The 13,427-nt window shown below is 47.3% G+C and overlaps 1 protein-coding gene across 1 annotated transcript in view; it reads right to left on the bottom strand.

Moving 5' to 3' along the window:
- Window positions 1-320: 320 nt before the first annotated feature.
- LOC133343863 (uncharacterized) overlaps window positions 321-13,427 on the bottom strand; it is a 31,453-nt gene continuing 18,346 nt past the window's right edge. The window contains exons 9-13 of the mRNA XM_061553796.1: window positions 12,597-12,765; window positions 10,664-10,797; window positions 4,921-5,047; window positions 2,165-2,341; window positions 321-1,311 (exon numbers count right to left, since the gene is read on the bottom strand). Coding sequence (XP_061409780.1) covers window positions 1,059-1,311; window positions 2,165-2,341; window positions 4,921-5,047; window positions 10,664-10,797; window positions 12,597-12,765 — 860 coding nt within the window. The 3' untranslated portion in view covers window positions 321-1,058. The remainder of the gene's footprint in view (window positions 1,312-2,164; window positions 2,342-4,920; window positions 5,048-10,663; window positions 10,798-12,596; window positions 12,766-13,427) is intronic.

Genomic DNA, 13,427 nt, shown 5'->3' with positions numbered 1-13,427 from the left:
AAGGGAAAGGCTAGACTTTAACCAGATTGACTCTCGATTTAAAGCTTTCGTGACTGCAGGGATTCATCTTCTTGGTTCTTTCGGTAAAGTCACGTAGAATGGAAATAATAAAATAATAAAAATAAAACATAATAAAATAATTCTCACGACGTTTCAGCCACAACGCAAGCAGCCGTCCTCAGGTGAAGAACAGGTCTGTCGAGAAGACAGTCTGTCTTGACAGACCTGTTCTTCACCTGAGGACGGCTGCTTGCATTGTGGCCGAAACGTCGTGAGAATTATTTTATTATGTTTTATTTTATTTATTTTATTATTTCCCTTCTACGTGACTTTACCGAAAGAACCAAGAAAACAGATTGACTCAACTCCACCGCACAATTCACTGCTGCAGTTGATGTGCCATCCTTGGTTTCTGGAGATTGATCCGGGCCTCTGCAGATGGCGTGGCTGAGTGACTCAAACCCGCCAACTGTAAAAAGTATAGTGCCACCAGGGTTGTCACCTCTGAGGTACAAAACAAACCGAGACATGTCACGGGAGGAAGAATATCTCGCAATACTGAAAAAGGGAAGAAACCTGACGTGCATGCGTTGTCTTGAGTGGTGTATCATTACGCCACTGACAAAGCCACGACATTCAATGTCCTGAGAAGGCTTAGGAGATTTCCCAGGAGACAGTGGCGTAGTAACGACATTATCAGCTCAGGGGAGTGCGGCAGTCTGTCGGATGGGACCCCAATATTTTATTTGTCTCGCACGGTCGTACCGAGGCTACATATCGCAGATCATCTTGCCTAATACGTCTTCACATACCTGTTTTGTTCTTTTACACTGTTGTCTAATCGTGGTTGTCAAGGGGGGCTCAACTCGTAGCTTTGGCAACCAGGGGGGAGGGGTGTGGACCAAGGCACCCCCTCCCATGCCCCCCACCACACACTAGTCAACCTCCTGCCTGGACAGCTCCCTCAAAAAACGGGACGATCCCAGAATAAAAATTATAACCCCGGGGAAAGGTGGCAACCCCACATGCGTCACCGGCACACCAAGCACCGAAGAAACTCAGCAGTAGGCGAGGCCGGCGGGCGGTGCCAGGCCCGTGTGCAGGACGAGCATGCCCGGCTGATCGAGCGCGAAGGCCGGCTGCAGGAGACCCTGCAGACGCTGCCGGAAGCTGAAGAGGAGCTGCCCTCGTTCGGCGTCGAAGAACGCCAGCCGCCCCGCGTCAAAGTCGAGCAGCACCCCGATCCGGGCCGGCACGAGAGTCGTGCGGATGTCGGGCGTGCGGCTGGCGTGCAGGAACTCGTACTTGTGCCTGTGGCATCCGTAGATGTGGAGGGGGAGGCGGTGGGAGGAGGTGGTGGTGGTGGTAGTGAGTCATGTAACTTGTGATGCTAATGTTTTTTTTTATACAAATCAAAGTTGCTGTCCCCCCCCCCTCCCCAAACTTTTCATGTTCTTTCCTCCCCCTTAAACACGCTGTTCCTGATCGTTTCCCCTAACAAGGTAGAGCGGTGAGCCCGAATGACCTCGTTCATTCCGTAATTATGAGGGGAGCATTATGTCTGGCCTTTTATATGCTAGATGTTGTTGTTTCTCTCTCCTTGTGATGTTCCCGCCGTATTGTGGGTTTCTTGAGAAACAATGAACAAAAATGCTTACACCACCACTCCCTCGTGTGCCGTTTCGGCCTTCACAGGCACTCGCTAATGGCCACTTGCCACCAGCAGTCTGGCAAAGTTATGGGGGGGTGGGTGGGATTTTTTGGGTTAGATCGCATAAATATATGTGTCGTTGAAACACCACCACCACCTGACGCAGACAATTAATAAGGTTTGTCACGTAAACAAAAGCCGGAAACAGGAAGACTTCTTCACAATTGTGGCAAATCGCCTGATCAAGCTGGTGGTACTCACCAGCGAAACGTCGTAATCACATCGGTGTGCTGAATTAGTAACTAATTGGCACATTTTGTTAACGTGATAAACCTTAAACATTGGCTGTGTCGAGTGGTGGCTGGTTGAACGACGCATACATACGCGATATAACCCAAAACGAACTTTATTATGAATAACATTGGTCGCGAGAGTCTACGTCAAACTATAGGAGACGGGGGGGATCTCCATATTTTTCATGTAATGTGTTGCATTCCTCTTGTGGGCCATCACCTGGCAGGCGTGCAGACGAGTCGCATGCACCAGGAGGAGTCGTTCTGGCCCAGCAGGCCGTCGCGCGGCGTGTCGGGGTACGCCACACCGATGCGGTAGCCCTCGCACTCGCCCACGCTCACCTCCCAGTAGTGGCGGCCGCGCGACGGAGTCAGCTCCCCAAGCACCGCCATGCACCTGCAGATAGGTACATGTACGTAGGTAGGTACACATACGTAGGTAGGTAGACATACGGCTCTCTCGTCCAGGGGTGCAACTATGGGGTGGGGGGGGTATGTGTAGCAGCGTTATGCGCGCATATTAGGGGCCCAATTAGAATCAACAGATAAATGTGTAGAAAAAAGTTGAATGAAAAGAATAAAAAAAAATTCCAACAATTGACCATAAATACCAAAAAACATTGTTACAAAAAAAAATTATACTTCTGTAATGACATAGTGACATCTACTGGTTGGAAAAGGGAAGCACGGGTACAGCCACCACTCTAAACATCATCCAATCCCAAAGGGAGAGGTATCTGGGCCAAAGGTAAAGGGCGGGGCTGGCCGAGATACTCCGGGAACTGGCTAGAAGGTTCCACGATAGGGCGTGGCCGGAGGCGGAGCCTAGCGGCAATATAAGCGGAGAAGGACTCGTGGTCGGTGTGGGAGCCTTGGGTCCGGACTGCGTCGTTGCTTGCCGTCATCTCTCTCCGGCATTCGGCCACGTGGCACATCTCCTGCGACGTCCCACCACCTTCGCCGTGGGCGGACGGAACCACGCTGTGGGATCGACCACGTGTAGTAGCCTGTAGGGATGCTAATATCTACGTGTGTACTCGAAGAAGGAAGAGGATAAGGTGGTGTGCCCGAATGTGAATACCCTCTACACGACGTGTCACGGAAGCCGCTCATAAACTCTTCCGAAAAATACACACAGCGTAAAATGTAGTAACGCTACTGACGTTTGTTACTGAACACCAGGTTTCTCTGCTCACTGACATGCGCATGAAAGCAAGACGCATGATAACTTCATTGTGAGAATTGTACCTTTACATTTTTTCATCAATAACGTCACTGTGAGACTGTCTTCCTCTGAAACCCAATACACGGTGCAACTAAAATAATAAATATACATAGCTATAACCTCAAATATGATTGTATGCGGGTTTAAAAACATCCGTAGCTATTTCAGTAAAAGTGAGTCGCATCTTGCATAGCCACCCCGTTGAAGTAGGTCATTGCGTCCCTGCTCTCATCAATCCACTCCCTGGGCGAGGGCCTCTCCACGTTGTGTAGGCCACTGAGGTCATGATTGCCATGCTTCACAAAGCTCGTCAGTATGGGTCAGTGCAGGCAGGAAGTGCATACGAGTTGGGGCATAACGCACCACAGCAATGGATCTTCCGCACCTCCGATTAGCGCTGTTGGCTACGTACCGTGCGAAAGAAGTTCAACGTACATACATACATTTCTGCACTGCACTCTGCATACAGGTTAGTCCAGCGGAAGTCTATGACAACTGTATTAAGCATTGTGGTCGCCTACCCAAGCACTTCCAACCATGAATCATGTGCTCTAACCACAGCTCCGCGTATTGCAACAAAATGTGGGGGTAACCACAGCCTGTGCGAGTAACCCTTCACTCCACATATTTCAACTCAGCATTCTTAAAATGGGCTCAGCATGTAACAATTCATCAAAATTCAGGTGCTCGATTGTAGTTTGTAATGTCTGTACTGCCTCACCTGTATTGTATTTCTCATCTGCATTGAATCGCCGGCACTGTCTATCACATCTGTACCATCTCGTCTGTTTGTGTCCGTGTTATTTGTACCCTCTTGATATTCTCTCCCATTCATTCGGACCCATTCGTCTAAATGGCATAATCTGCATAAACGTTGCATCACTTCAAAATAATATATTATTAAGTATGTATGTTAAACTTTTTTCACACCGTACGTAGCCAACCGTGATAATCTGAGGTGCAGGGGAAGAACAATACACCGAACAAAAAAAGGAGTTCTAAAAAAATGAGTTTTCAATCTAGATGATTGAAAAGTGTATCGCTCCAGTGGCTTCCTAATATCGGAAGGAAGAGCGTTCCAGACAGCCACAAAAGCGCATCTAAAAGCGTGCGATGCAGTGATCGTCTTACCATCTTTGTTGAATGACTAGCCAAAAGCTAATGCATGAATCATGAGTGTAACAAATCGGTTTTAATAAATTAATTTCTAAATACTTAACACATTCCTGCGGAGGGAGCTGGTAGGAACGTTGGGTTGCTCGGTCAATGGCCTGGGTCAACGGCGGCGTGGTATATTCCGCAAATATGCCCGACTGTGAGGGCGGGCACAAGCCGGCGTGAGTAGGTTAAACGTTGAGTTTTATAAGGGCACCACGGGGTGACCAGCCCCTCCCCACCCAGCCCCCCCCCCCCCATCCAGCCCCACCCTCCCCACCCAGGCCCTCCCCACCTTCCCCAACCAGCCCCTCCCCACCCAGCCCCTCCCCACCCTCCCCTCCCCACCCAGCCCCTCCCTCCCCACCCAGCCCCTCCCTGCACGACGGACACAATAATCCCCTGTGGGCTGGTGTAACCAGGAGGTTCCTACCAGTACTAATTGTAACAGAGATACCTCTACCCAACTGCGCCCTTGGGGGGTCCGAGAGTCCCTGTACAGAGGGCCTGGCCAAGCTGAGGCCTGGCCAAGCTGAGGCCTGGCTAAGCTGAGGCCTGGCCAAGCTGAGGCCCTTGCTAGGGTGCGGCCTCCTCACCTGGAGAATCGGTTTGGGTTGGGGTCCAGGTACTCATCCTCTCGCCCGTCATACTCGATGACAGCTCCATCCTCGGAGATGATTAGTCTTGGGTGAGCGGACTCCTTCCTCAGCAGGAATTGGGTCCCTGCATGGCCAGAAGTAGTGGGATGTCCCTGTTAAAGCAGCTTCCGAACAATGCTGTTTGCACAAGTCAGTGGGTCAGGTATCAGTTAATGGCAGACTGCACCTCTGAGATGAAGTCAGTATTGATCATGATTATTGTATGACATTAACCATATGGAGTTTTGTTTCCAATTATTTCCACGTTGTGATGTCAGAATTATGTTCATCATCATCATCATGGATGAAGGCCTCCATAATCTGTCACCACCTCTCACGATCTTTCAATGTCACAATCCATCCAGCACCTACACACGAACTGATTTCATCGCTCCATCTCCCTGGTAGTTTTCCTCTCAGTCGTGCTCCAGGCTTAAACTGCCACTCCGCTCTCGTGACGTGTTCTGCTCAAGCCCACTTATGTTTCTTAATAGTTTGGATGATGTTCATAACCTACATATGTTCTCTAATCCACTTGTTCATCTTTCTGTGTTGCAATGTAGTACATCTCTCCATGCTGCTTTGCACAATTTTCAATATGTATTTGTTTGTTATAAATGCCCATGTTTCTGAACCATATGTTATCATAGCATATAGTACACGCTGATTACAAACAAAAATAACACATTCTACTGGAATTTTCACCGTTAGCAGAGCGTCATGTCAGGAAAACGGCATTACAAAGATGACACCACAGAACCAGGAGTCACTGCAACAGGCATCTCTTACCAAACGATTTAATCCTCTGAAAAGAGTGTTGTGCCACTTGCCAATGATCTAATATACTTTAGAAGATGTAGCCATCAGAGCTGGGCTGGGTCAAACTGAGTGAAGGACTAAATGCACATGATGGCGATTGGGTTGAGACCATGAATGTACTGCACTCGCAAACTAATTTCACAATCTCACGCGGCTGTGTGTTTCAAATACATTTTCTCAGAAGTACTGGCTCAGTGCATATACACCACGAGCTCCCTGAGCCTCCCACCTTAATCCCATGGATCAATATGTACCAGATTACATGTCTGTTGAATCGAGCTCCGATAGACTGCACTTTCTAAAACGTCTTGATCTGCTCTGTGGACCCATCATGATAAGCGGTGCCGAAGACCTGACCTCGCATCGCTCATAAGCCTTCAAAAAACCAGACCTTAAAGCGCGGCGTAACATCCGATCAGGGCTTACCCACAATAGAGACAGAGGTGCAAACATCCCCGCGAGCGGACGGAGACACTCTCCCTCGTCAAGGAAGTCACTCTGACGAGGATTGGCAGCTCTACTACCCCTCTATCGGTGTCGCAGATCGGAAGGAGATGGGCCTCGCAGATAGGCTGTCACGCCGTGTGCTCGGGGGGTGGGGGGGGGCTCGGTGTTGGGATGAGCATACGGAGTGAGCGTGGGGGCGGCTGGCGTTGGTACTGCGTGCTCGAAGGGCATCTTCACTCCATTCTAGATTTGAAGCTTTCGTGACTGCAAGGATTCACTGTTCTTAGGTTTTAAGCCTCACCTTACCATATTAATAAAAAGTGTGCCGTACTTGGCCCTTCCCCTCTTCAACCATTATATATACGGAGTGGTAGCTCTTGTAATCTCTCATTTACTTGACACAGCTGTCGTGGCTGTGACGGTTCCACCTGAAGACGGAAGCTTGTGTTGCCTCCGAAACGTCGTGATTTTTATTTTATTTCACTTTTATTAATTAAAAAATTTTTTTACCCACGTGACTTTACCGAAAAAAACCTAAGAATAGGCATCTTCACTCTTGGTGCAAATCCGTAACCCACAAAGGCGGCTGTGTGCGTGTGTCTGCGTGTTGGTGGGGTCGGTGAGCGCATAAGCGCCCGCAGCAACGGTAAGATGCGGGGGGGGGGGGGGGTTATAGCCGAATGTGGAACATGCCACCAGGCTGCCAATAACGGTGTTCGGTACATCCCGTCAACCGCACGCACTCATCTCAAAATAGACAATGCTGTGAGTCTTCGTTTCCATCCCTGACGACCCATCGCTTAAAAGGGCCTCGTGTCAACACTGCCAAAGTAACACAGTGCACGGCGGAGACAGAATGCAGAGGCCTAGATCAAGATCAGACACCACTTATAACTGATCTTATCCCCAAGATCAGACACCACTTATAACAGATCTTATCCGCAAGATCAGACACCACTTAAAACTGATCTTATCCCCAAGATCGGATACCACTTATACCTGATCTTATCCCCAAGATCAGACACCACTTATAACTGATATTATCCCCAAGATCAGACACCACTTATAACTGATCTTATCCCCAAGATCAGACACCACTTATAACTGATCTTATCCCCAAGATCAGACACCACTTATAACTGATCTTACCCCCAAGATCAGACACCACTTATAACTGATCTTATCCCCAAGATCAGACACCACTTATAACTGATCTATCCCCCAAGATCAGACACCACTTATAACTGATCTTATCCCCAAGATCAGATACCACTTATAACTGATCTTATCCCCAACATCAGACACCACTTATAACTGATCTTACCCCCAAGATCAGACACCACTTATAACTGATCTTATCCCCAAGATCAGACACCACTTATAACTGATCTTATCCCCAAGATCAGACACCACTTATAACTGATCTTATCCGCAAGATCAGACACCACTTATAACTGATTTTATCCCCAAGATCAGACACCACTTATAACTGATTTTATCCGCAAGATCAGACACCACTTATAACTGATCTTATCCGCAAGATCAGACACCACTTATAACTGATCTTATCCGCAAGATCAGACACCACTTATAACTGATCTTATCCGCAAGATCAGACACCACTTATAACTGATCTTATCCCCAAGATCAGACACCACTTATAACTGATCTTATCCCCAAGATCAGACACCACTTATAACTGATCTTATCCCCAAGATCAGACACCACTTATAACTGATCTTATCCCCCAGTTAGGAATCAAACCCAGATTGTTGGGATCATTGCAGAGTGTGTGTTAACCAATACTCCCTTCCTGCAACACACGAGACTTAAATGCACGGAACGCAGCCGTGTGCACTTTCTAAAAAAAAACACACTTCACGAGTAAACGTGACAACACGGATAAACCTCAAGTGCCAGAGATGCTAGCGTTAAGAAAAATATTTGAGCGCAGACGACAAAGCCCGATACGTTTCCAACTAATCCCGTTATCGGACACAGCCCGGTTGAGCGCTACCAAGCAAGAGTGGAAGTCGCTTCATGGCAGTGGTCAACAAAAGAGGAGTTCCCTGCTCCCGAGTGAGACGCACGGATGAACCTAAGCACAAGACCCACCCACCCCCCGCAAGCATCACATCAGCATCCCCTGCCAGCGTGCTGTTGGCATGCCCTTCAAGCCCGGCACTGAGGTGTCATCTTCACTCCCTTCATGCGTTATTATTTCTCCCCTCAACGTCTGTCTGCGAAGCATCGCGCTGCATTACGCAGACGTGTTCAGAGATGACACCGTGCCTCGATTCCCCTCTGCCACTGCAAAGAGACTCGCGTCAAAAAAATTAATAACGGTCAGTATTTCAGACCGTTGCGGAAGCTGGTGGGTGATTCCACTGGCCTCTGACTCCACTGGGTCACATGGGCAAACCTGTCAACCCCTTATCAGTGCCGCTACCTTATTACAGACCAATTCAGACCTTATTGGTCACCCCGTGCCCTTATAAATCTGAAAGTTAATCCTACAAATTCGCATCACAAGGGAGAAACACAGACAAATAGGCATTCTTTTTTAGCCCGCATTGAAAACGTCTGTACGCCGTATGGACCTGGAAACTTAATTTCCCTGTACAAGAATACGGCTAAACCGTATGTGTTGACAGGTATGCATGGGGTGGTTAAAAACAATGTGTATTTTTAAAGAGCATTCATCCAAGCAGCCATGCATGAGTGCTGAGTCGCACGGTGGGTCATGTTGCCATTCACCGTGGTCCATGTCTATACTTCAGTGGTTGTCTGTGCGGGGTTTGTGAATGATGAGATCTTTACACCCAGTAGATGGCGATGATGCAAGTTGGCTGCTTATATTCTTAGGTTTTTTCGGTAAAGTCACGTAGGTAAAAAATGTAAGTTAATAAAAGTCAAATGAAAATAAAATAAAAATCACGACTTTTCGGAGGCAACACAAGCTTCCGTCTTCAGGTGCCCTTATAAATCTTGTGATTTTTTATTTATTTTACTTTTATTAACTTAAAAATGTTACCTATGTGACTTTACCGAAACAACCTAAGAATATGAATCCTTGCAGTCAACGAAAGCTTCAAATCTAGAATTGGCTGCTTATCTATCCGCAAATACGGTATTATTAGGGTTTGTCCCATTATTAGATATAGGTTTTTCCAAGCACCTCGGGTTACTTCGCAAATGTAGAATACTACATATATAACTGGCCAAACATCAAAATACAGGACTTTTTTTTAAATTCGAATCGGTCCTGGGCCTCCCCTAGGTCGACTCAGCCTAAATTGAGTAGCTGGAGCAATGTGTGGACATGGCCACTTGAGAGACAAAGGCGGCCGGGCGCGGTGTTGGCCACTCACCCCCTCGTGTGCCGTGCTGGCTTTCATAGGTGCTCGCCAACAGCACTTGCCCCAACAGTCTGTTTAAGCTATATGGGGGATGTTTGTGTATCACTCACCACTGAAGTTATCCATGGCCGGGGGAATCGAACTCAAGTTTCACAGGTTCTCAGCAGAGTGGGGTAACCACAGCGCCGTCACTCCACCCCATTCCAAATTGTGTGTTTCAAATACATTCCAGAGCCATTTATCTGTGATCTGTACCGTAACATTTGCTCTGTATGTACGTATGTTGAACTTTCGCACCGTACATAGTACCACGTGCTAATCGTAGGTGCGTGGGAAGGACAACAAACTAAACACAAAAAGCATTTCTAAATAAATGAGTTTTCAATCTAGATTATTTTAAAGTGCATAGCTCCAGTGGCTACTTAAAATCGGAAGAGCGTTCCAGACGGCCGCAGAAGCGCATCTGAAAACGCGTGATGCGGTGACCGTCTTTGTTCAATGGCTTAGCCAAAAGCCCCTGCTGGGAGGATGACCGGAGTTTGTGTGATGGTTTATGCCCCTTACCAACAACACTGGTCAACAAAAAACAAACATTTTTTTCTGGCCTGGACTTTTGCAGCTGTTTTAGACATATTTCAGGGTGCTGATTCAAAATCTGATCTTAGATTTGCTCTATCACATCTCATTTTTATGCTATCGGCATACCCCATTTTCACTGATTTTACCCGAAATTAACTCTGTCACTTATGATTGCAAGTTGTTGCGAGTCAGTGACTGCTTTAGTGTTAAAATATGGTGCTGTATTTTTAGGATAGTGTGTTTATAGTATCAGTTTATGTAGATATCCACATTTATTTAATATTTTTCTTCTGCAAATTTTGTTGAAATTGCAATATTTAATATCTCAAATACCTGATGTGATAGACAAAAACTGATGCCAGATTTGGAATCAGCACCCCAAAATTACCTTAAAACCGTTGGAATACCTTATGCCAGAAAAAAGTGTGTTGACCAGTGCAATTGGCAGATTCTGCCTTTCCACCAACACGGGAAGTAGGCTCTGAATAGTCACGTACCTTTGGTTCGGATGAGGACTGGGTCGGACCTTTGGCTGGGCCCCGCCGAGTTGACCGCACGTACGTACAGGGCATACGTCTGCCCCGGCTGCAGCCTCACGACCCACTCGCAGTCCCGTATGCCCGAGATGCACCTGCGTGAAAGGTGGCACGGGAAACACATCGTGGGAAGAGGAATATAGCCCACGATAGCGGGAGAGGGGAGGACTACGTGTACATGCATTGTCTACAGTGGTGCATTGTTGTGATGTAACTGAAGAGAAACAGGACTTTCAGTGTCCTGGGAAAAATTACAGATTTACTAGGATGGTGCACTCAAAAAGGGGATGATCTTGGGAAAATCAAAACAAGTAGCAACATGTTTCTCCAGAGTCTGCTTATCCACATTTCCTTTAATATAGTGGTCTGACTTCTGCCTTTATCATCCGTAGAGGATTTCCTTATGATTGTCAATGTGAGTACCTTAACCATCTGTGAAACAATGCGTATGATTACAAGTTACATCCCTTTATCAATATAGTCCTGGATGAAGGCCTCCCAACGCAATTTGTTTTGGTGATGGGTGGTTTGTTCAACCGTACCTCCAAAAGGCTTTAAGATTCACGTACACTTTTTGCATGAACCAGTTTTAAATAAAACACCAACTTCATCGAGGCAGAGTCATCATGAGCAAGGCTTTGAAAAACAAATCATTTTAACTTGAGTTGCACGTGTGAACTGATTTGTCAAATCGGTTGTACTAATTGGATTGAAAATGACATTTCCAAAGGGTTACTAATGAGGCGCTCCTGGTTAAAGATAAAACAAATAAACATAAGAGAACCAACAAAGGGAGCAGCAGCAGCAGCATCAGCAGCATGTCACCGTGGCCAAGCGTGTGGCAGCATCCTGCGCTGGCCCAGATGGGCACAACTGCGGAGGTTTTCACGGCTGCACTGTACAGGGTGGCCCAGATGTCTTGTGACCCCCCCCCCCCCCCCCCCCAATTAATTGACCCCTGACATTCCTTGGCTTATTCATTTCTGTTTTCACACCCATTCGTATACAACATTGTTAAGTTTTAGAGAATCAAATGGGGGGGAGGGGGGTGGGTGGGTCACAAGACATCTGGAACACTGTGTACATCTCTCCAGTGTCCAACGTTTTTCTCCACGTGCTGGAAGCTTCATTTTCACGACTTCAGTCCCTGAAGAGGCTCCAAATGTCGGACATCACGCTTCTCCAAACAACTGCCGGGCTTTTTTCGATGTAAAGCTTTCGTGACTGCAGGGATTCATCTTCTTGGTTCTTTCGGTAAAGTCACGTCGAAGGGAAATAATAAAATAATAAAAATAAAACAATCAAATACAATTCTCACGACGTTTCGGCCACAACGCAAGCACGCTGTCTTTCCGACAGCCCGGTTCTTCACCTGAGGACGGCTGCTTGCGTTGTGGTCGAAACGTCGTGAGAATTGTATTTTATTATGTTTTATTTTTATTATTTTATTATTTCCCTCTACGTGACTTTACCGAAAGAACCAAGAAGATGAACTGCTGGGCTATAGCAATACGCTGCCCTCCTTGGTTCTCCTCTGTTTATTTTATTTTAGCAGTTAATACCCACGGAGCTGTATAGCTTCTTTTTTCAGAAGCGACCTGGCCACAGATGATAGCTCAGCAGAGTGGCTTATCGCGTGGAGGGAATAAATAAACAAAAGGACCAAGAGAAAAATCCACGCGACCACAGGGAAAGATACATAAAAACTCCAAATATACAACAGGTGTCAAGATCAGGATCGAACCCACGACCTCCTCCACACCAGGCGAGGCAGTTCAACACGTACTTACGTTGAACTTCTTTCGCACCGTACGTAGCCAACCGTGCTAATCTTGCCACCGCGGCGCTCACCCGAAGCAAGACAGAATCGGAGAGAGCCACCGGACAGGCGCACCTGGTGATGTGGCTCTCGGAGGTGTCGTCGTCCACGTCTCCTTCCGCCTGCATGCAGTGCTCCAGCGAGTACGACTCCACGGCGGTCACGTTGCCCGAGTCCCAGCGGATCGTGGCTGCGTCCATGCACGCCGTGCACTCCTCGACCAGGATGACCGGCGGCTCGGGCACTGTGGGGAGGAATCCGGGCTAAAATGAGCGCGCGTGACAGTTTCAATTTGATATCGTTTGACCGAGCGAGAGCTCAAAGAGAACTACACGTACACGCGCGCCTCCGATTAGCACGGTTGGCTACGTACGGTGCGGATGAAGTTCAACGTACATACGTCATGAATGGAAATTAAAGGCAACTAAGTGTTCATGGCTATGACGCCCCCTTGTGTGGTGTCTTAATTGCTCGCTCACAGCACTTGCCAAAGTAATCTATGCAGGCCGAAAGGAAGACCTTTCTTGTTTGGGGGTGTAGATGCGTAAGTGGTTTATTTTTAAGTTGCAGAGTTCGGCTGCATTGATGTTCTACGGGGTGTGGGTTTGAATGCACATGTGCATGCATGAGAGTTTATGTAGGGTAATGGATGTGAGTGTGAGCGTGCGTGCGCGTGAGTTTACAAATGAATGTGTGCCAAGCTGAGACTAATGGGCATGTTTGCGTCTTGATACTTGTATGTTGCTGTGGATGATAGCACTCCTAAGGGGTTTATTTGGGCAACAGACTGCTCATTAGACATTCATTCACAGTTTCAAATGCAACCATTAAAACACCATCATCTCAAATGTGCCATTTTACCTTCAATGACCATTCACATGTAATGCCAAGCAAAACAACAACTGT

The sequence above is a fragment of the Lethenteron reissneri genome, chromosome 18 (genome assembly GCF_015708825.2).
Source record: "Lethenteron reissneri isolate LAM-NWPU_2019-01 chromosome 18, ASM1570882v1, whole genome shotgun sequence".
Classification (NCBI taxonomy): domain Eukaryota; kingdom Metazoa; phylum Chordata; class Hyperoartia; order Petromyzontiformes; family Petromyzontidae; genus Lethenteron; species Lethenteron reissneri.
Note: the sequence above shows the minus strand (reverse complement) of the source record. Positions and strands in the feature narration are given on the sequence as shown.